Genomic DNA, 23631 nt, shown 5'->3' on the forward strand with positions numbered 1-23631 from the left:
AATTTTAAGCTTCCTTTTTAAAAGGCCAGTGTTTGTAGAGCTTATCCTGTCAGCAATATCCTGTGTCAATTGTCAGGTCATGTTTAACGTGTGGAGATATATTAATCGGCCATGGCTAGCACTGTAAGAGGCCGGGATAAATAGAGGGCTCAAGCAGATGAAGAGGGATTAACTGTGTGGATTGAGCAAACTCTTCAATCACTGAACCAGTGATTTTACAAAGGATTAGCTGCTGCTTTTACAAATATTGATTTCTGATTTGCTACTCAGAATGGAGATGACATACTTGTGCTGTTGCTGTGTGGTGTGCTATGTGAAGTGAACATCATTCATATTAATGGATTTGTCATAGGCATTATAGAAACTGACAGATTTATTATAGCAGTTGCTAGAACTGTTATGGTTAAGGTTGTGTCAGCATATCTATTAAAACTTCAGGATTTTGGAAGTTTATAGTATAGCCATAAAATTTATTTCCCAGGTGGAAGTTGGAATACCAGTTATAGCCTGGCACAATTATTTTTGCGCATATTTTTACATGAATCAGTTTGAAAGCATTTAAATTGACATAGAACAAAAAATGCATTGTTAGTTTTGTAATGTCAAAAACTTTAGATTTATTTCATTTTGAAAAAAATTAATTTATCATAAATGCTTGTTTTCCAACCAAGAACATGTCTAATCTGTGTGGACCTCTAAAAATTCGTCAGTATTTTTCCCAGAATATGGTTTAACTTGAAGCCTTTCGTTGTTTCTATAATCAGGTGGAGAATTTTAGAAACTATAGAAATACCTGGATAATTAAAAATCAGTGACTATTTTGTTTCCCTTAAGTGACTTTTTAGAACACTAAAAAATCAGTAGTAAAAAATTAGAATTATCTATAGCAGAGAAAATAGCTTCCTTTAATCTTTTTAAGAAATTGGTTTTCTTTCTTACAAATGTTTTTATTATGTCACAGTAGGAAGGCATTTCAAAGAGCTGAATTGTATGCTGAAGGATAAGCTGGATGCTTTCTAGGCAATGAGGGTGGAGAAGGGTGGTAAAGTGAGGAAAGGTGAGGAGAAACACGTTCCAGACAGAGTGAACACTTGTGTGGATACATGAGACTTGGCCTATTTGAAAATAGCCAGGTATGTGAACATTCTTAAGGTTATATCTTCATATTAGTTGAGGGGATTGTTTTCAAGTTGTACACTTGTATTGATTAAACTAAATCTTTTAGATCAGTGGTTGAAGTTTTTCTGGCTATGATTTAAAGAATATAAATTGACTTAATTTAAATTACTTAAAAACCTGTAGACTGTCTTTTTTGTTTTTCATTTAAAAATTCTATTATGTAAAATTTGAAACATAATACATGCTTATAACAAAGAAAAAATTGTTTTTCCCACCTAAAAAAACTCCCTAGTAGTAAGAATGGTTAACAGTACTGAATGTGTCCTTACAGACTTTTCCCCCCTCAATTGTACAAATGTATTTGTGCTAGAATAAATATGGAATCAGACTTTTTAAATTAAAAAATGGGATATCACTATACATATTATTCTACAACTTATGTTTTTCACCTGAGTATGATGAACATCATTAGTACTACATTAGTACATATCTTTCCACATTACTACACATAGATCTACATATGCATATTTAAATAATATACATTATTTAATATACATTATATAATATACATTGCTGGACATTTTCCATTTTTCTGCTGTCTCAAGTAGTGTTTCAGTGACTGTTGTGGCACACACCATTGTGAACCTGTGCTTTATTTTTTGTAGGATGGATTCTTAAGAGCTGAATTCTTAGAGTATTTTCAGATTCTGCCATAGAGCCGTAGGAAGTTACATTCCCCAAAGCAGTTTATGAGAGAACCATCTCTTCCCACCTTCCCTGCTATTTGATGTCATTAATCTTTTTAGTTTTTGCCAGTCTTATAAGTTAAAAAGTAGTATCCTGTTTTAGTTTGTTATTTTTTGTTTTTAGTGAGGTTTGTTTATGTATTCAGCAAAATTTAATGAGTACTTACTGTGTCCCAGGCACTAATCTAGGCACTGGAGATACACAGTGGATAAGACAATGTAAGTCTCTGAGCTCATGGAACTTACATTCTAGTGAAGGTAAGGACAGCTGGGGAAAGACAATAAATCAGTAAACAATGATCTTTTCTTATGTTTATTGGCCTTTGTATTTATTTTGTGAATTGCCTGGTTCATATTTTTGACCTGTTTTTCTATTAAACTGTTACCTTTTTCTTACTGATTTGCAGGAGTTCATTGTCTTTTGTGACATCCATGCAAATATTTTTCCCATTCACCCCTTGAAAAAGTCATCCTTTGATAAATTAATGATTGTACTAATTCTTATCCATGTATGGTTTTGTAATATCATACCTGACTTCTTTGGCTGATAAGAGATCGTTGGACCGAGTGTCAAATTTCCATAATTTTCCATCCTCTGAGTGATTTTTAAGAGTTATTTCTTTTCTCTAATTTAATGTATTTTGATAATTTTTAAGAGTAAATTAGAACTTTGAGTCTTGCATGAGACTTGAGGCTGTCCAGATGAAGGGAACTTAATAGAATTAATCTAGTTACTAACTATAATTTTATTCTTAGGGAGATAGATATTATATATATAAATTTTTTTCAGTGAGAATATACATCATGATCTATTCAGATATGATTTAATTACAGACTGAATTTGTAGAAAAACATGTAATGGAATATCTTATCATAAGAGCTTACCATATCTGGATTTATTTTGAATAAGTTGTTTGATCATTTACTCATATGGAGTTTGAGTAGGATGTATATCCTTTAGATTTTAAGTCTTTACCACGTTTTTAAGAGGTCACTGTGTATTTCAGACATTCATGAGCCAACTACAGATTCAGAGTTCAGACTGTTTTATGGCCTTAAACTCCCCTGAAGTAACTACCAGCACCTTACATGTCAACGAGAGACCACAGCCGAACTTACCTTGGTGGGATGCTCATGTGTGGCTAAAAAGCACTGTTTGTCACATGAAGTGGCATCCGTTGTTGCATGTTGCTGACAAACATTTTATTCCATTAAATATTCGATGGGCTTGTTTTTTGAAGTTTTAATTTTGAGTTTTAATTTGAATCAAAAACTTTAGTAGTGAAATTGTTCTGGTAGTGACAACTCTTAATAAGGAGAAAAGGAAGCCATGGACAATTGGGCTGTGTCAGGTCTGTGAACCCAGGGCTGAGACAGTCCACACAGTGAACAGATTCCTGGATTGCCTTATGATGTGTAACTCATAGAAAATATCAGTTTTAATATTTGGCAGTTGATTTTTTTATATCATGGATACTAATTTTTGAACAACATGCTAGGATCACATGGTTAAAAATGGGCACTTTTAATACTATATGTTCAGTCCCAATTTACTTTTTTTCCTTTGCACTGTAATTCTTACTTTATGTTGGTTGTTATAAAGTTTGGCACTGAATTAGAGTGTTATTAACTGTGAAAGTGGGTATTAAGATGGAAAGAAATACCAGAAGGATGTTCTCTTTGCTCTTCAGTTGTGATAGCCCTTTCTTGCTACCTTGCTATTTAAACACTCCTGTGTTTCCTGTCACTTTCCTCTTCCCCTGGTCTTCATCAGTGGGAGACTGCACGGGCAGTGGTTAACATATATTAAATTTTTTTGTTTTTGTTTTTGTTTTTTTGCGGTACGCGGGCCTCTCACTGTTGTGGCCTCTCCCGTTGCGGAGCACAGGCTCCGGACGCACAGGCTTAGCGGCCATGGCTCACGGGACCAGCCGCTCCGCGGCATGTGGGATCTTCCCGGACCGGGGCACGAACCTGTGTCCCCTGCATCAGCAGGTGGACTCTCAACCACTGCACCACCAGGGAAGCCCTATATATTAAATTTTTATAAAATTATTTTAATGACTCAAAAGTTAGGTACTCTGTAAATAAAAATCGTCATCCTCATGATCATTTATGTCTGGCATTTTCCTTCTGTTTTCAGTCGTGACTGCGGAAGTGTATTTTATCTACTTATTGATGTTCTTTTGATTTTCTATTAAATATTATCTTTAGAGCATATTTTACAAATCCTATAAACAAGTGTTAAATGAGGTTTTAAAATATACCACCAAGAACAATATTGTATACTTCAATATTGTACTTCTACATTTTAAATAAGTATCCTTAGTTATTCTGATGCACACTCAAGTTTGAGAATCACTGTCGTGATTCCTTACTCAAAGTCTAGTAGAAAAGACAAACTTGTGAACACATTATTTTAGCCTAATACTATAGGTACCATGTGAATCTCTCTCTCCTGAGCCAGTCCCACATATGGCTGTTAATAGTACTCTGAAGCTGAGGACCAGAAAAAGAATTATGCATGTGGTATGCTTTTATTTTCAGGTACTAGAGAAAAAAATGCTACACATTAACTGTTCTAATATTGAAGTTTTAATTTGTATTCTGTAGTAATTTTCTCAGTTACATAAATAACAATGCTGTCTAATTCTTTTAGTCACCTAGGTGTATATAAAATTACCAGTTCATACTGAAGAGTAGACTCAGGGCTTTTATTATTCTCGGTAACATGTTCTGTGGATGTTTTACTTATGTGTAGTAGGCATGTGCTTGAACTTTTTGCAAGCTAGAATTATTCTGGCACTGAGTTAGGACTTTAAGGGCAACTGATGATTTGTTTTTGTGTTAAGGTGATCTTCATCTAGGCCCTGCAAAGCTATTAAACTTTGTAAATTTATAAATAAGAGTATGTATCAACATTACCCCCAGCTTGGTTGCTTGTTAAGGGATATGGCTCTTAAGCAATAACAAAAAAGAGCTGTGTTAGCTTCTTGCAGGGATCATATCTTCTGCCTGGGATTCGATGTTTACCAAAAGTAAACAAATAGTATTTTGAAAGGATTGTCTGAAAAATGTGCAGGGTGTCTATTCCTATAGGCATTCTATGATTTTATCCTTAAGTTTAACAGAGCTGTTTGGGAGTTGTATACTTGGGCTACCTGGTTTTGTACTCTGTAGAACCGCTTTTACTGAATCTCATTTTGGCATTATGCTGTTGACTCAATATGAGTGATGGTATACAAAGCAGCCCTATGAAACTTTTGTTTTACTTACTGTAAAAATGTTATTCAGGATATTGAGAATACATGGGAGAAATTTCTTTCTTATTTCAGTGCTAGGAACCAAGAATAGTTGCTGTTTGTTCCTCCCTGAGCAATGATCTGTATTTATCTTAATGGGCAGTGAATCACATGATTTATTATTTCTTGCTTCATGTTGGTTGTTATAAAGCTTGTAACTGAATTTTTTGCCCACTTCTGTTAAGTGGTGGCTTTGTAGTTCCAACTTGTTTTGTGTTCTACACTCACTCCTAGTTTTGTCTTAATTTTTTACTTATATATATATATATATATTTTTAATCTGAAATAGTCATTTATAGAAGAGTTGAAAGAAGCGTACAAAGAATTCCCATTATACCCTTTACTCAGATTCTCTTAATATTAACATTTTCCTGTACAGGTATCTGCTTTCTCTCTATATATATACACACAGATTTCTCCTATTTGCTTTTAATTTCTTTACCAAACGTATCTGTACAAATGCCTGTGAAATGCTTTTGGGGAGGAATAAAGCAGTGTATTACTAAATAATAATAGTAGGTAAGGATGTGTTAATTCTATACCTATGTTGAAAAAAGAGACCTATAGAAAAACCTGTTTCAGGTGGAAGGAAGATAAATTGTGTGTGTGTGTCTGTGTCTGTTTGTGTGTCTGAGTGAGAGAGAGACACACACACAGAGGGAGAAAAAGAGAGAAAGGAGAGACAGACAGCACGCATGCATTTTAAGAGGATCCTTGTAACACTTTGAATGGCAGAAGAGGGGAAATGCCAAAGGCTTTTTGATTTAAATAAAAATTAGGGCATTGTCTTCTTAAATAGAAACAGATAATAAATACTAAAGCATGAAGAACTGTTTGGGAATGTATTTGATTTAGTAATTAAGTAATCAGAGTAGGACTGTAAGCAGAGAGTCTTAATTCAGAAATGTTTACTTTTTATGAAGTTAATCATAAAATAATTTCAGATTTGATAGTTTTCATACTAAATATTTTTCATTTATTTTAACTACCCCTCAATAATAAGATTCTTTTGGGAGATGGGAATAGAGTGACAATTGTTTATGTACCTGTTCTTTCGTCAAGGCAAAACCAAAAATATACACTTTATTATATTATACAATATAGAAGACATTCTAACTGTGGATTCCTATTTCAGATACTTAGATATGATCTTATGTTATTAATGGCTCTAAACATTTTGTACACAGAATAGGAAAAAATTGAACAAAAATGAACTTAAAGAATATTATAAATTATAAAAATGTTATTTATGTTCTCAAAATAATTGTAAAATTTTATAGCTTAAACCTTAAAACATAAATCAGTTACAAAAATATAAAATAAAAGATTGCTCTCTGGCCTATGTGAAAGTAAAACATAGTTGAATGGAAGGGAGCTAAAGAATTCAGTCTAAATTGTATTCATTTCTTATTTAATGCAGTTTGCTAGAGGAATCTGCATACAAAAAAAGCCTTCTGAGGGCTTCCCTGGTGGCGCAGTGGTTGAGAGTCCGCCTGCCGATGCAGGGGACACGGGTTCGTGCCCCGGTCCGGGAAGATCCCACATGCTGCGGAGCAGCTGGGCCCGTGAGCCATGGCCGCTGAGCCTGCGCGTCCGGAGCCTGTGCTCCGCAACGGGAGAGGCCACAACAGTGAGAGGCCCGCGTGCCACAAAAAAAAAAAAAAAAAAAAGAAGTCCGCATCCTAATCCTTGGAACCTGTGAATATGTTGTTACATGGCACAGGGGAATTAAGCCTACAGGTGGAGTAAGGTTGCTAATCAGCTGACCTTAAAATAAGGAGGTTATCTAGGTGGGCCTGATGTAAATACAAGAATCTTTAGATGGGAAGAAGGAGGCAAAATAATCGGAACCAGGGAGAAAGCATTGTGAGAAAGACTCAAATGACCATTGCTGGCTTTGAAGATGGAAGGGTGCCAATAGACAGTGAAATAGGTCAGCCTCTGGAGACTGGAAAGGGAAGGATATAGAGTCTCCCCACAGGCTCCAGAAGGAACACGGTCCTGCTGACACCTTGTTTTTAGCCCAGTGAGACACTTTCTCGACTTTTGACCTCCAGAACGTAAGATAATAAATTTGTGTTGTTTTAAGCCACTAAAAAAAACAAAAAAAGATCTAGTCAGCTACAAAGTAGCTGAGACGTAACTCTATATAGGAGATGAAATTTGATTTAAATTCTTTCTGTGAAATCTAATGATAAATTATTAAAAAGTAGCTTTTACCAAAATATAAAAGTGTAAAGATGCCCTATATTATAAATATATGAAATAGAAGTCTTGTTTGTAGAGTGAAACTACTCATATTAAACCTTATTTTAAAACGACTGATTCAGCATATTGATACGTTTTCATCCCTGTAAATAATTGAAGGAGTCTTACAGGGGTTTCCACAAATTGGTATATCTGGAATTTTTAGATAAGAGCATTTTTTTAATTCTATAAGGAATAATTTTAAGGTATTAAAAAAGTGACACCTCGTGGTCTATCACTGGACCAAAGAATCAGAAATCTGAAAGGGATTATTTTTTACATCTAATTTGTGAGCTAAGGACAGTGGTCCTGTATCTAAAAAAACAATCTTCAGATATGTCATTAGATAGTTCAAATCTTGGTCATACACTTAAGAGTACTCTCAAGTAAAAGAAGCAGTTTGAAGTGAATGAGGATAATATAACTTTATGGATAACATAATCCACACATACTTTCAGTCTATGGCTTTTTGACTATTATTTTAGTGGATATTGGTGAACCCACGTGATTTTAGATTTCTCTTAATTCTGATTCTTAATTATTCTATTTTTGCCATTTGAATTTTACATATTTTGATAGATTTCCATGAAAAGTAGTATCAGCCACAATTACATATGTATTTATATATTCGATATAAAATAGCTTTTGATTGGACTCTGAACAGGCACTTGATATATCTTTTGGATCATATTCATGAAGCATTTCCTGCAAGCGTATGCTATAATATTAAGAGATATTGTCTTCTGGGCTTCCCTGGTGGCACAGTGGTTGAGAGTCCGCCTGCCGATGCAGGGGGCACGGGTTCGTGCCCCCGGTCCGGGAAGATCCCACATGCCGCGGAGCGGCTGGGCCTATGAGCCATGGCCGCTGGGCCTGCGCGTCCGGAGCCTGTGCTCTGCAACGGGAAAGGCCACAACAGTGAGAGGCCCGCGTACCGCAAAAAAAAAAAAAAAGAGTTATTGTCTTCTTTGGTTTCAGATAGACCTATTGAAGACTCTCAGGAGGCTATTGGAATTTCCATATCAAGAAGCAGAGTTAATAAAGGCAAATGTGAATTACCCTAATAGTTATTCAGTTTTTGCTGGGTAGCTTTCAGAATGACTTGCCACTTTACAGAGTGGGTAGAGAGACTAGAAGGTAGCAAACCTGTGAGTTGCAACCTCTATTTTTGTCCCTGGTGTCATCACATGGACCTTATCAGTCTTTAAAGCCTGTACCCAAGGCTTAACCACCCCTGGGGATTCTATGGTCCTACTAATTGGAAGTTCTCCATCTTTGTGTCTAAGCATAATATGAGCCTTTTTTTAAAAAAAAGAAAGTATCATGATAGCCTTAGAGATTACCAGTACTAGTATGTTCATTGGTTAATCCTTTCTGAAGAGAGTAATAGTGGTAAGTGAGAAAATAGGCTCTGTAAAAGGACTATGCTAAAGAAACATAAGTAGTAATCTTTTAGTTACTGTAGTTGTTATTTTCTTAAAGGTTATTATTGTTTGATGTGTCCTTTGCATACAAATTTTTTACTTTGCCACTAAAAAAGCTGGTAAAAAGATTTGAGATTCCAAATTTTCCATGTGGATTGGGAGAGTTATTAGACTATAAAAAATAATTTATATATATATTTTTCAAAGATATTCCAGGCCAAGATTCTAGCTAGAAATTAAACCTTTGAAATGACGTAAAACAGTCCTATGCTACATTTAAAGGAAGTTATCCATTGCTCTATGAAAATTATGTTGTGAACAGTTTCCACATTTGATACTTTTAAAAGTTGAATCCATCTTGAACCTTGGCCATTTGTTACTGAAAGTGCAAGAAAAATGTCAGTGTGGATATATCTCGTGGAATCTTAGAATGGGGGTGGAGGGCTTAGAGATAATCTAATTTCATTTTTCCATATTTTAGGTGTGAAGAAACTGATACACAGAGAGGCTTAGTGACCTGCTGAAGGTCACAAATTTGCAGAACTGGGATTTCATTACAGACCTCTTAACCTATTCCATGTATCTTAAAGTCAGTATTAACGTAAAGCTAAGCTTTTAGTTATCTGCTATACCACAAAACCATTTTATTTAATATTTGTATCCAAGTTGAGTTTAGGTTTCTCTCTCTTTTAGGGAATAGTCTTTATGTTTTGTTTTGCAGGTATACTAGTGAATTTTTGCACTCTAAAACCTTTTAGATTAATTTAAAAAACTGTCAGCAACTCTGTGTCTTTGTATCTATTATATATTTTATAGAAATAGGGAACATGTCATCTAAGTTTGTGTGTGCAAATGTGAAGTAAAGTTAATTAAATTGCACCTGTAGAATGAGTTCCGAGTCAGTAATACCTCTGGGAACAAAGCTCGTTTATAGACAGTTTCCTGAAGTTAAATACCCAATGTACTCTTCAGCTGGAAATGTGTGTAAGATACACATCATCTGGAAAGATACAGGAAACAAAACAGAAAGCATTTTTCTACCTTTATACAAAACTATAATGCATGAAATACTGACACTTGAAAATATACTTCAATTCTAATGAAGTATAAAATTCTAATGAATTTTTCTTAGGAAAAATGAGTTTGAACTGGAGCAGTTAACCTAGCCAATAAAGTAGGTGTTCTGTAGGAGTTTTTCCACGTGTAGATGTATTTCTGGTGTATCTGTGGGGAGGAAGGTGATCTCCGCGTCTTACTCTTCCGCCATTTCCCCTCGGCCCCCCTAGCCAGTAAAGTAACCATTGAGTTGATCAGGGTAGGAGAGAGTATTGCCAGCATGAAATGAGAAACTAAAATGATTACTCTTCTTGGAAAATTGAAGGCTAATGCGTGTTTTGAATATAAAGCAATCGTTAAGTGGGTAAATACTGTAAAAAAAAAAAAAAAGAGTGTATTTATCAAATTCAGGAATGCCAGACAAGGCATTTTAAAACATTGATCACATATAAGTTTAGAAACGATAGAAGAAAGCACTGTCTCCCCACAAGAGTTGGCCAATTTATGGAACTCAGTATCCCAGCTATCAGATGAAAACGAAGAATTTAAAAAGATAAACTCATGGATGTTTTATTCATGTGAATTGAGAGGGAGAAAAGATATTGTTGAGGGACTTGTCCTTAACTTTTTGCAGTTCAAGGAAAACAGTCATATCATGTGGTAACAGGCAGAATATTTGACTGACTAGACCAAGATCCTGATTCAGGGTGAAAATTCTTATGAGCAAAAGCAATCTTTTTTACATGTATCTCCTTTCTTTTCCAGTATTAGGGAAAAGGAATCATCAGCTGTGTGAAGGTGGAGGGAAACTTATTGCAAATTTAATGTTCATGTTGAAAACTATACAAATGCCAAGTAATGAAGGAAAAAGCCAGTAAAAGATGAGACTCAGAAACCTAGTAGGATTTTGTACAAATTCTAGATTGAACAACCATAAAACTGTGACCATATTAATATAGTGAAGCTCATAGTATTATAATAATTTTAATGCTAAAATAGTAAAAATGATGCTTTAGGTTTCATAGAAATTGAGCATTTAAATTGGTCACCACCAAGTTGCATATCAAAAAATAAGGATAATGAAAAACAGATGTCTATTTTGAAAAGGTCTCTGAATCACTCACATCCCTTGACACCTGTTGAGAGTCCCACATTAAGAGCCAAGTAGGTAGAAAGGAAACTGAATAAAAAGTTAATTCCAGAACTCAGTAGTTAAAACTTGTACAGATTTTTAAAAAATCTTCACTTTTAAGTTGCACTTTGGAAGTGATGCCTCACTCTAAGTCTTCAAAAAATAAATGCGTTTAAAGAGGTGTCAGACTGGGTGGGATACAGTTAATATGGGTTTGTGTGTGTGGCAGGGGAGGAGTGGATTAGAAGACATGTCAATGTTGGAGAAGGCTCAGGAATATGGCATTGAGACACCCAATGCTGGATAAAATTGTGAATTAAACAAAGTTTATTTCTTTAGATTACTTTAAGAAAAGAGGTACAAAAAAGAAAGGGTGATAGGACCTCTTTCTCCCCTCAATTCTAATTCTTTCTTCCCTCAACTCTTAACTCTCTCTCTTCCCTACCCTAACTTCCTCTTTTACTCAAGGGGTTTCCATGCTGTTCTAGGCCTTTTCTTCTAACTAAAGCATTCCGTGATCTGGACCTATTTTTCCACCTTTCCCTGTCTTGCATATAGGAATGAAACTGCATACCTTGTTAATGCCAAGGTTGGTTTTATACCCAACCGACTTAACATCTGAAATAAGCCTAAGTGATAGATACTTCTTGCCTAAGACAGTTTATATTTTTCTCTGAAGTTGAAATAATTATTTTTCATTTTGAAATAATTATTTTTAATATTTAAAACATTTTTAAAGATAAAACTTATTTCTTAAATACGTTGGATATATTTAAACATTCTAGTATTTTTTACCCTAGATTCAAGGGAAAAAGTTAAAACAATAGATTAAAAAAATTGCTAAAATTGGGTAATACCTTACTTAGGTTTTAGGTAATTTGTTTTTTATTTTCATACTTTGGAACTCTTCTCCATTTTTCAGATTCTAGACTCCATTCTTTTAGCTTGCTGGTGGACTATGTCCATTATATACACAATTTGATTTTAAGGCAAAAGTTTCCAGACACAGTTTAGAATTCTTGAGTTATCTTTTAAAAACAGTTGTCTTGTGAATAAAATACCTACCTAACTATAAGAAATTTGGACTCCACTACTTCCTTTCTCCTACTGAGTTAATAGGAATATAGTAGGCATGTGACACTTGCTTATTTGAATTTTTTGTGACCTTGTTACCATTTTGTATACTTTGGATTCCCAAATGTCCAATTGGAAGAAGACCCATTCCTTGTCTGCTCTTGTAGGATGTTAGTTTTAATGTCTAATATTGATCTTCTTTAGAAAAGTAGGACTCTTATATAAGAAATACATGCTCATTTTATTAAAAGAAGACTAGTCTATTCAGTATGTGTTTATTTCCTCAGGGTAGTGAACATTTGTGGCCACTTAAGGAAGCCATGTATCAGTAACCGTCTGCAGTATAAATAAGCTGTCCTAGATTATAGGTTAATTTTTCTCCTCTGAGTTAGGATATAATTTCTTCATCAACCACTTTCATGTAACCAAAAGGAAATCTTTGAGCTGCTTTTAAAATAACTACAATGCTTAACTCATGCAGTTACCAAATCATACATTTTTCCATTTTTCTGATTAAAATTCCCTAAGCAACATTAGTCTTACTTTTACATTGGCATCCATTCATTTGAATTAATATTTAGTTATACTAAATATAATAATATTTAATTATAATTAATAAAAGCCAACATTTACTGAATGCCTACTATGTGCCAGAGGATTAAGGCTCAGTGCTAAACTTATTTTTGGGACAAGGGTGTGAATTTTGATAGTGAAACAGAGCTGATAATATAATTGTGAATTTGTTGGAATGTTGTAAATAGTGAGATAATATAACTGTGTTTGGCAAATGTTCAGCAGCTCTTTGTTGATGCCTTCCAGGTTGGTTTATATTAGCCTTACCTTTCTTTTCTTCATGTATTATTATACCTGCATTTGTAGTCTTAATTCTTTGAATCAATGTGAATATTCTTAAATGGTGACATACTATTGATCATTGTAGACATCATAGTGGTATGAGGTCTAAATGATGTGAGAGTTCATGTTTTTTAAAGATAATTTACTACTTTTTATATCTTGTTACAAATTTTCAATTTCTATCAAGAAGTATTAATTGTTTATATGTTTATGGTGTTATACAAGTCAAATGGTTCTTCTAAGAACTTAAAATCTGAAGTATCTAAAGGGATTACTATTAATACACTTTTTAAAAAAATTCACATGTATATTAAACAAATCCTAGATGTTGGACAAATAGCAGAAGAGGTTTAGAAAAACGAAATTTCAGTCTGAAAATTTGCCTTTTTTCCCTCTAGGAATCAAATAAAAGATTTTATATTAGAAACATGAATTTAGAATTCAGAATAAGTGTTGCTTGTGACATCAGATTTTATTGATTTATCAGGTAGAAATTTAATCAACATTTTTCTTAAAGCAAAAGCTTCAGGTTATGTATATATTCACCTTTGTAAATTCTAATTCCTTTCCTGCTCCTCCTCTTCCACTTCTCCCCCTCCTTTTTTTTTTCTTTTGACCAGTAACTTTTTAAAGTTGAAAACTATGCTAAAGGTACCCATTTCTCTTCAGAATATAAAGTTTCTTCGTAAGATTTAGAGCATTTATTTTATATGTAAAGAACATTCATTATGCATCAATGGATATGAGAGGGTCATGGGACTTCTTCTCAATGAGCCTTATCTAGCCAAATAGAGGTAATTAATGCCTCCCCCGTGCCCAATTACATCAGACCTGAAGACTGAAAAGTTGCCTCTTCCTTGTGTAGTTTAATTTCATCCAGAATGGACAGTGCTTAAGAGTTTGTTTCCATCATCTGAAAGATACAAAATTATTTATAGGAGGTTTGCAGTGAATCTTCTTACTTTTACCACTGTGGACAAACCACTTGGAAATTTTTTCATGACATACAACAATCATGTTATAGTATTTAATTAATATGTTTGCTTTCTCATTCTGAAATGTCATCCAAATGATGCTTTTCACAAAGAAATTTTGTGTAGTTCACTTAAGAACTCTACGTGCCAGTTATATAAAAGACTGAGCACAAGCATACTTCCACAGAAACTAAACTATGGTATTGCTTAGTTGAAGAAGTAAATACTTTGTTTTCAGGAATCTTATTTAGAAAGAAAACTTTCCCGAATGGTTTTATATTAGCTAAAATTTCATATTTCTATGTGATACACTATTTCTATGTTTATTTTTTGTCAGTGTAACCTAGTTTAATTTAAAAAGTGCTGTTAATCATTGTTTTTCTTTTCTTTTAAAAAAACAAATCAAACAAACAAATCAAACAAATCAAATCAAATCAAACAAACAAATCAAACAAACAAATCAAACAAACAAATCAAAACAGTCACCCTCTTTAATTTAGTGGTTAACTAGGACTTGTTCACATAGATGAGATTTCTTTATGTGATTTTTATTTTATGTACAAAAAAATTATACTATATAACTTCTACCTTCAATGGATCAAATGGATACATTGAACAACTATTCAAACATTTACACTGACTTTCCCTAAAATTTTATATGTATTTCAAAATTACTCCCCATTTTAAATATATTTTAATGATATTGTTTTGTGTTTACTGAGCAAAATTGATCTACCATGGAACTGAAATTAGTGCTTTAATTTGAAGCTTTATTTCTTAAGGAAAAATAACTATGATTTTATAACTACTGGATATTTTTTAAAAACCCAGTTGGTAATTCTGTGATGAATTTGTATATAATAAACTTCCTATCAAAATACTTTTTATCATAAACTATATGAAAACTATTTCTGTTGGTGTATTCCATAGAAACTTTCATTAGATTGGTTATTTTCACCTGTTGGAGTTCTAGTAAAATGCTGAGGCAACTGTAGTATATTTCTAATGAAGTCTGTAAAAATATTGAACTCTGAAGTTATTGAGCAACCTACCATCCATGATCATGAATATATGATTTCTAATTGACTTAGCTTTCGGCTTAATCTATAAATTTTTGTAAGTATCTAATGTTTGTTTATGATAGTTCTATCAGATCTATCTACCTAGTTTTAGACTCTCAAATGCCCTAGAAAACCCTAAAGCATACTCATTCACAAGATTTCTCTGTGAGTATAACCAGGAAGAGAGAATATTTGCTATGTACTCAAATTATAGCAATTGATTTGGGGGAAAAATCATTTTATGTTTTACTAGGTACAAATAGGGATAGGCATTCTTATGTAGGCAAGAATTAATATGCATTAAAATTCTTGAAGAGTTAATCCAATGTAAAGAAGCTTATATGATTTATTTGATATTCCTAACTTCTCTTTCAGGGGTTTATTGCACTTATTTATAACAGTTTCCTAGTCCATTCATTATAGAATGTAGGTCGAAAAATATTGCCCTTTAGAGTTCATTCTGTTACATAATATTACTGTGTATTTGGGAACATAATATATTAAGATATAACGATACAGAACATTATTTTGCTCTTGAGATTCACAGGAGAAGAGGGACTAATCTATGGAATGGATCTGAAACAAAGCTAATAGACTTGGATTTAATTAATTTGGGTAATTAAAAGTATACTGAATCTGTGAGATCTGATACTTGATTTTTCTAAAATGGATTGCTCACTGCTTTTTCCCGTTTACTTTCCGTAGGGAACCAGTTCCCTCCAGTTGCAGCACAGGACCTTCCTTTTGTGTTAAAGGCTGGCTACCTTGAAAAACGCAGAAAAGGTAAATCATATGATTCTAATGAAAAACCTAAAAATCTAAGACTCTAAGAAAACCTGATGATATTATCCAAACCACAAAATACAGCTTTTAGCTCTAAATAATTTTTAATAACAAAATAAAACATTTGGTCAGGTTTTTTGTTGTCAACCTTGGTTATTTGTAAATGATTTTAAAGCTGTTTCCTGCCTCTTGGAGGAGAGCCATGGGCCATGACTGTATTCTCAAGGATGGGATTTCTCACACTTATCCCACCCAGCTGAGCAGTGGGTTATCTGTACCTGACCTGGCATACGCCATGTTTGCTACGGTTCAGATCAAGCTTAGCATATTGTCTACCATTTTCTGTTAATCATCCAGTGTTCCTTTCCATTGGCTAAGATAATTGGGAGTTGACCATATGGTCTCACTCTTTCAACCCCAATATAAAATGAAAATGAAATATGGAGGTGGTGTTATGATACGGGAAATGAAAAGCGGAAAGTCTCTTCATTACCATTCTGCTTATCTCTCAGGTAGTCCCTTTGGGCCTTCCTATTTATATTCCATTTTCTTTTCTTAGCTTTCTTAGCTGAATTTTAAAGCTGAAAGAGATAATAGAAATCTAGGTCAACTCCTCCTCCCTCTTTTTTATGACAGATGAGAAAATGAGACCCTGATGAATCAATTATCTTAAGGCTTTATAGTCAAATACCTTTCTGACTGTTTCCTGTCAGGAAAGTTTGTTAGCCATGTAGTTGATCCCATAAATGTAGCAGTCCCATCTCTGCTGTAGTGTATTCCTTTTTTTTTTTTTTTAACATCTTTATTGGAGTATAATTGCTTTACAATGGTGTGTTAGTTTCTGCTTTGTAACAAAGTGAATCAGTTTTACGTATACATATATCCCCATATCTCTTCCCTCTTGCGTCTCCCTCCCACCCTCCCTCCATATCCCACCCCTCTAGGTGGTCACAAAGCACTGAGCTGATCTCCCTGTGCTATGCGGCTTCTCCCCACTAGCTATCTACCTTAAGTTTGGTAGTGTATATATGTCCATGCCACTCTCTCACTTTGTCCCAGCTTACCCTTCCCCCTCCCCATATCCTCAAGTCCATTCTCTAGTAAGTCTGTGTCTTTATTCCTGTCTTACCCCTAGGTTCTTCATGACATTTTTTTTTCTTAAATTCCATATATATGTGTTAGCATACAATATTTGTCTCTCTCTTTCTGACTTACTTCACTCTGTATGACAGACTCTAGGTCCATCCACTGCACTACGAATAACTCAATTTCGTTTCTTTTTATGGCTGAGTAATATTCCATTGTATATATGTGCCACATCTTCTTTATCCATTCATCTGTCGATGGACACTTAGGTTGCTGCCATGTCCTGGCTATTGTAAATAGAGCTGCAATGAACATTGTGGTACATGACTCTTTTTGAATGATGGTTTTCTCAGGGTATCTGCCCAGTATTGGGATTGCTGGGTCGTATGGTAGTTCTAATTTTAGTTTTTTAAGGAACCTCCATATTGTTCTCCATAGTGGCTGTATCAATTTACATTCCTAGTGTATTCCTTTTAGCTTTGTTTTATGTTTTGTTTTTTGTTTGTCTCTTGGAAAAGAAGATACAAATTATTTAGTCGTAGAATTTTACAGCTAAAAGGAGCCTTAGAAATCATATTAACTAACTTTTCCTTTTTCAATAAGGGAATTGCATTATATTTATAAAGGTAATATATATTATCTAAACTGTTCTTTTTCCCTCTTTATTGTAGATCACAGCTTTCTGGGATTTGAATGGCAGAAACGGTGGTGTGCTCTCAGTAAAACAGTGTTCTATTATTATGGAAGTGATAAAGGTAGTATCGGCCTTCAGTTATATCAGCATGAGGGTTTTGGGGGGGGCATTTTACTCCACCCCCATACCTTTTGGGTGCAGAATGAGCTGAAGACAAATGGAGAAAGAATAACTAAAAATTTTAATATTATAGCCTAAGGGTAATTAAGAATTCTGTTATTTGACAAATGCTCCAAATTCCAGAATGCCCTAAAAGTTAACACAATTGTGTTTTATTGAATTAGGAAAGAGAAAAATAACTTTCATCCGTGTGGCCTTTTATCTCAGGAATTACTGATATTTATCATCCAGGCGGTAGTTGTAGAATTTCTTTAGGGTTGTGGGAGTTTTGAAGGGAGGAAAGGATGTTTTTTCCTTCAAATATTTTAAAAGAAAAATTTAGATAAAATGAAACGTGTGCAACACCTTTCTCAGCTTCCTTTATGGATTTAAGTAACAGCAAACATCTATCAAGGTTACTGTTCTAAGCACCCTAGCTGTCTAAGCAGTTTAGCTATATTAACTTGGTTAGCTACAGCTTTGTGAGGTAGGTACCATCATTAGTCCCACTTATTTTACTGTCTGGAAAACTGAGGACAGGGAGGTTAAGTCACTTGTTCAAGGTCACAGAGCTGGTAATGGCAGTTTGGGTATTTGAACTGAGGCATAATGGTTAGAGTCCGTGCTCTTAACCACTATTATCACTATGTTAATTTAGAAACAGTGATACATTTTGTAACTTCACTTGCTAATTAATAACTTATTCATAGTTCACATAATTTTAAGTTCCTTGTTTGAACAAATAAAGCCATAAAATACTGAAATTTAAAGAATATAAGCTTTCTTAGTTTTGCTTTTATCTAGGAAAAGTGGGTCAGAAGTTGAATCTTATAAAGTAAGGGTTGTATATAAATAGCTGACATTCATTTCCAGAAAGGACACTTAAGGAGAAAAAAAGATGTAAAAGTCCAATATCACTGAATATAAACTTTCCCATGAAGTTGTTTCTTATCAGTGTTGTTTGGAAGTTTATATTTCATTTGACATTATTTGCAGTTTTTAGGGTTTTCTTCCTTATTATAAAATCAGGCAGATATGATTATTGTATTTCAGATAAATTCTAAATACATGCATGATGCTAGAAGTTGGTCTCACCTTTTGGTTAATGGGATTATCAAATTGAGAATTAACTTAGTGGCGAGTTTGCATTCTGTCACTAATTTACAATATGTTCGTAAGTAGAAATGGAGTCAGTGAAGTGTAAACTATAAACAGCTATCAACAGGTAGCCTTCTTTCTTCTGCTAAGGCTTAAGTAGGTGATTTTATCAGAAAATTTAGAGTCCAAGTTCAATTATGATTATCATAGGTCATAAACATGTGTTACTATTCTAGAAATAAAATTTTGTACCGTGTTGTGAACTGAGATCAAGATTTTGCTTTTTCATAAAGAAATGTCTTCTATTTCATAAGACCAGGGGAGGGAGGTTTAAAATCCTTGTGACTTTGGTTGAGTTAGTCTTCTCATTTCTAATTTCTTTAAAAATCAGTGAATACGTATGTCTGTTTCCTTCACTCCTAGTCCTAACTGGTATATACCAACAGTTAGGTCAAAGATTAGCAAGAGTTTTCCCAAAATCTAGGGAATGTTTATATTTATTTCAAAGGCTAATAAATAAATTCTAGTTATTTGGGGGAGATACTAGTTAAATTCCCATTTCTATTCTTACTTGATGAGGCCTTGTGGTAATAACATTCTTTGTAATTTGTATTTTAAGTACTTTGTGATCCATTTAGCCACTCTACCACCGTGGCTTTTAAAAAATTATTATTCTCGCATTCCCTTTTTACGTGGATCTTTGAGGAGCTGGTTTATATTTCCTTAAACTCCTCCCTATCTGTCACTATGAAACCTCCTGTTTCCATTGAGATTTCAGATCTGTTTTTAGTGGTTCTTTGGAATTCTTGGCCAGTTCTGCCTTTAGGGACTTGGGGGGGGAAAAATCTATATTTAGACAGTTTTTAACTGCTTGTTTGGCATGATCTTAATTTCCTTCCTTTGTGTCCTTTTCTTTCCAAGAAAATGTACATGTCACATGAAATTTTTTTCTTTTGTGAAATCAGATAGCTGATTTGTACATTGTTTACTGTATATGTGAACCACTTTACCTAAACTTTGGAAAGAGCTATTTAGATATATGAGAACTATAATCCTCCAACTAAGTAGGATTTAGATAAATGGATTGTAGAGGCACAGAGGAGTTGATACCACGTACTAGGTTAAATTGTACTTTGTTACTGTTTGACAGATACATAGTTCACATTTTCTAACTTACAGTATGTGCCAAAAAACATTTTGACCCATCAAGATAATAATGGCTTAGAAAGAGTAGTTCCAGCCTGTAGGGTAAATAATACTCTTACCTTTGTACCCCTAAATATTATCTGTATTTATTATTCATGGCCATCTGGGGACTTTAAGTTTTATATACACACACACCCCCACACCCACACACACACACCCACCCACCCATATATCTTAACAAAACATACTTTATCACCTTCTGAAATCACATCCTCCGTTTCATCTGTTTCCTCTTCATTTGAATCTCATTGTCATGAATCTCATTTATCAAACTTCTTGGGTCCTAGATGCTCAGACTGCCATTAAGGTAGTCCTTCACTCACTGATTTATTCATTTTTTAATTTGGTAAACATTTATTGGGTACTTGATACATCCTGGGCATGGGGGATCCAAAGATAATCCTGCCTTACAGGTACTCTCAGTTGGAGTTGTGTGGGTATCAGTAAGAGAAGAGAGGAAGTCATGGGATCACTCGGGGCTGGGCAGGTAATTTCAATGCGGTACAGTAAGTGATTTAAATAAAATATCTTTGGATCACAAAGGGGGGTTGGGTAATTTCCTGAGGGAGTTAAAGAATACTTCCTAGTGGAGAGGACCCTTCATTGGGCCTTAAAAAATGAGGAGTTTGTTGGATGAAAAAGGGTAAAATGGGCATTCCAGGCAGCAGAATGGCAAAGATTCTGAGTTTCGAAAGGCCTTGGATGAGATCAGAATTGGAATCAAGGCAGAGCATACAGTGAATGAGGGGAGAGTGTATAAAAGGCTAAAAAAGTGGGTTAGGGTCAGATTGACAAGAGCCTTATGAGAATAAGGTCCTTGCTAGCTATTTTATCTTGAATATGGCTTTTAAGCACAGGGCTCTATGACCAGAATTGGTTTTTAGGAAATAATTGTGATAATATTGTGGGGCATGGATTGGAATGGTTAGAAACTGGGTCAGCAGGATCACTTAGGGGGACACTGAACTAGTCTACGCAAGAGAGGTTATCATAGGAAGCCGAGAGGCACATGGAGGATTTAGTGCAGGCCCCTCCAGCTCCAAAGCCATGTTCTTTCCACAACTTGGTAGTTAGCAGCCCTTCCAACACACCTGTAAATGATGGCCCATTTAGGAACCTGTTCCAAACTCATGTTTTCAGGGGGTTTTTTTGGTTTTGTTTTTGTCTTTTGCGGTACGCGGGCCTCTCACTGTTGTGGCCTCTCCCGTTGCAGAGCACAGGCTCCGGACGCGCAGGCTCAGCGGCCATGGCTCACGGGCCCAGCCGCTCCGCGGCATGTGGGATCTTCCCGGACCGGGGCACGAACCCGTGTCCCCTGCATCGGCAGGCGGACTCTCAACCACTGTGCCACCAGGGAAGTCCTCAGGGTTTTGTTTTTTGTTTTTCTGTTTAACCTCCATATGATCTTGAATCAGCATTATGAAACTTATCTCCTCCTACTTTTTAAGGGGGGAGTAGTTTGTAGTATCTCTTTCCTTCCCACTTAAGGAGTTTTGCTGCCCCTACCCCAAGTACCCAATTAAAGAAAATTCTAGTGCCATCTAGTATGTGGCAGCTGCAAGTAGCCTTGGTCCTACCAAGAGTCATTCTAAATGTATATCAAAAGTTATTTATTATATCATGTGGTTGTAACTTTTTCATTGTAGTACCTTTTCAATGTATAATAAAAGTCAGTAGAAAATTGGGCTTAATACAGATAATTTAAACTAACATTGGCGGGGAAGTAAAATTTTTCATTGAAATTGACCTCTCTGCTCTCTCACTTCACTCATTATTTCACCACTGATAGGAAAAATAGGACGTAGCTGTTCAGTGTGGATGACAATTATAAAGTGTTTTGATGTTGAAATAGCATCATAGTTCTCTTTCAATATTTAAAATTATTGTTAAAGTGACAGTGTTTGTATAATTGGAAGTTCTGTTGTTTTATAACAACAACTTTAGTAACAGCCATAAAAGCTTACCTTTTTTCCTGGTTCATTTGATAGAGGCAAATTCCTGGGTCAGGGCATCAGCATTTTATAATTATATCATGAATATATACAAAATATGTAAATTAAATCTGATATTAAAAAAATTCATACTATAATTTTGTTTGTGTAAAGAAGGATGATATCTTTGTTATTCCTTAAGAAATAGAAATAATTTTGACATGATAGAAATGAAATAATTCTGATACGCAAATACTAACTTTAAACTCTATCAAAATGAAAGTTAAATAAAAGACCTTTATTACCCTGTAGCAGTACAGAGGAGTTAAAATGTACATCTGATACTTAGAAGGACTTCATCAATATGGGGAAATATTCATGTACAAACTAAGTCCTATTTAAAGGTCTCATGATGATGAGCCCTGTTGGTTTGCAATAAACCAGGACACAGTTTGATTTAAAATGTATCTATACATCTGTATATAGATTGAAGAGATGTGTGTGTGTGTATACATAGATAGATTGAAAGTAATATATTTTTAATAGATCTGCACTGCTGTAAGTACACAGATATATAGATGTTACTGTACCTGTCTGTGTGTAATAGATACAGCAACATCTGTAGCAGTAAATATTCTTTGAAAATCTGTGTGCCGGGTATTATTAGTGCTAAGTGGTATCACACACTGGCTCAGAGGAGTGGGCACAGAGGACCCATGAAACAGTATGATATGCAGGAGCCGGCTCACTGGCGCAGTGGGTGAGTGAGGGCTGGTGAGACTGGAAGAGGAGGAGCCAAGCTGGTAAATTCCCTGGTCAGGAGTTTGGCCTTTTTTGTCTAAGGGACAGTTAATGTTTCTAAGCATTGCAGGTAAGTAGATGGCATGACAAACTTTGGATGTTGGAAAGATCATGTTGACAGCTGTCAGAAGAAGGTAAGACTGGAGGCAAGATGTGTTTTGAAACTGAGAGTGGCTGGGAATCCAGAGAGTTGTTTAGCACCTTAAGTGCATGAAGGAGCCACAGGTTATGCTTTTAGCCATTCTCACGTTGCATGACGTTGCATGGGTAGCAGCAGTGTCATTAATTCTGTAATTATTGTAGGAGGCCCTAAGAGGATAACATGTATAAGATAGTAAGATATTCTCTGTATAATGTTTATCTTTTTAAAAAAATTTATTTATTTTATTTATGTATTTTTTGGCTGCATTGGGTCTTTGTTGCTGCGTGCGGTTTTCTCTAGTTGCGACGAGCAGGGGCTGCTCTTAGTTGCGGTGCGCGGACATCTCATTGTGGTGGCTTCTCTTGTGCAGCACAGGCTCTAGGCACGCAGGGCTCAGTAGTTGTGGCTCGTGGGCTCTAGAGCGCAGGCTTAGTAGTTGTGGTGCACGGGCTTAGTTGCTCCGCGGCATGTGGGATCTTCCTGGACCAGGGCTCGAACCCGTGTCCCCTGCACTGGCAGGCAGATTCTTAACCACTGTGCCACCAGGGAAGCCCCTGTGTAATGTTTATCTTAACAATAGCTGTATGTATAGTCTAATAGACCATATCATAATTATTATCTGAATTTCAGTTGTGGGAGAAAACAGTAGGTATAGCCAAAAAAACTAGAAACATGGTTTTAAATTCTGGTCTACGAGAAATTTAATTTCTTGTAATTTATTTATTCTCCATTCACAGCTACCTCATACTACACTGTTTTTTAAATCAAGTTTATTCCTATGGTTGAAAGTATGTGGTGGTA

General features: G+C 34.9%; 1 protein-coding gene across 12 annotated transcripts in view; it reads left to right on the plus strand.

Moving 5' to 3' along the window:
* Positions 1-23631, plus strand: part of SKAP2 (src kinase associated phosphoprotein 2) — a 181337-nt gene that overhangs the window by 68041 nt on the left and 89665 nt on the right. For all 12 annotated transcript variants that reach the window (XR_016394308.1, XR_016394309.1, XR_016394310.1 and 9 more), the window contains exons 5-6: positions 15696-15773; positions 17531-17614. Coding sequence is in view for 6 of the 12 variants with exons in the window: in XM_022584644.3 (XP_022440352.1) it covers positions 15696-15773; positions 17531-17614 (162 nt within the window). In the remaining 6 variants the exon portion in view is untranslated. The remainder of the gene's footprint in view (positions 1-15695; positions 15774-17530; positions 17615-23631) is intronic.

This window comes from Delphinapterus leucas, chromosome 9 (assembly GCF_059928025.1).
Source record: "Delphinapterus leucas isolate spDelLeu-1000000601 "Yukka" chromosome 9, BTC_Dleu_Yukka2, whole genome shotgun sequence".
In the NCBI taxonomy this organism is placed as follows: domain Eukaryota; kingdom Metazoa; phylum Chordata; class Mammalia; order Artiodactyla; family Monodontidae; genus Delphinapterus; species Delphinapterus leucas.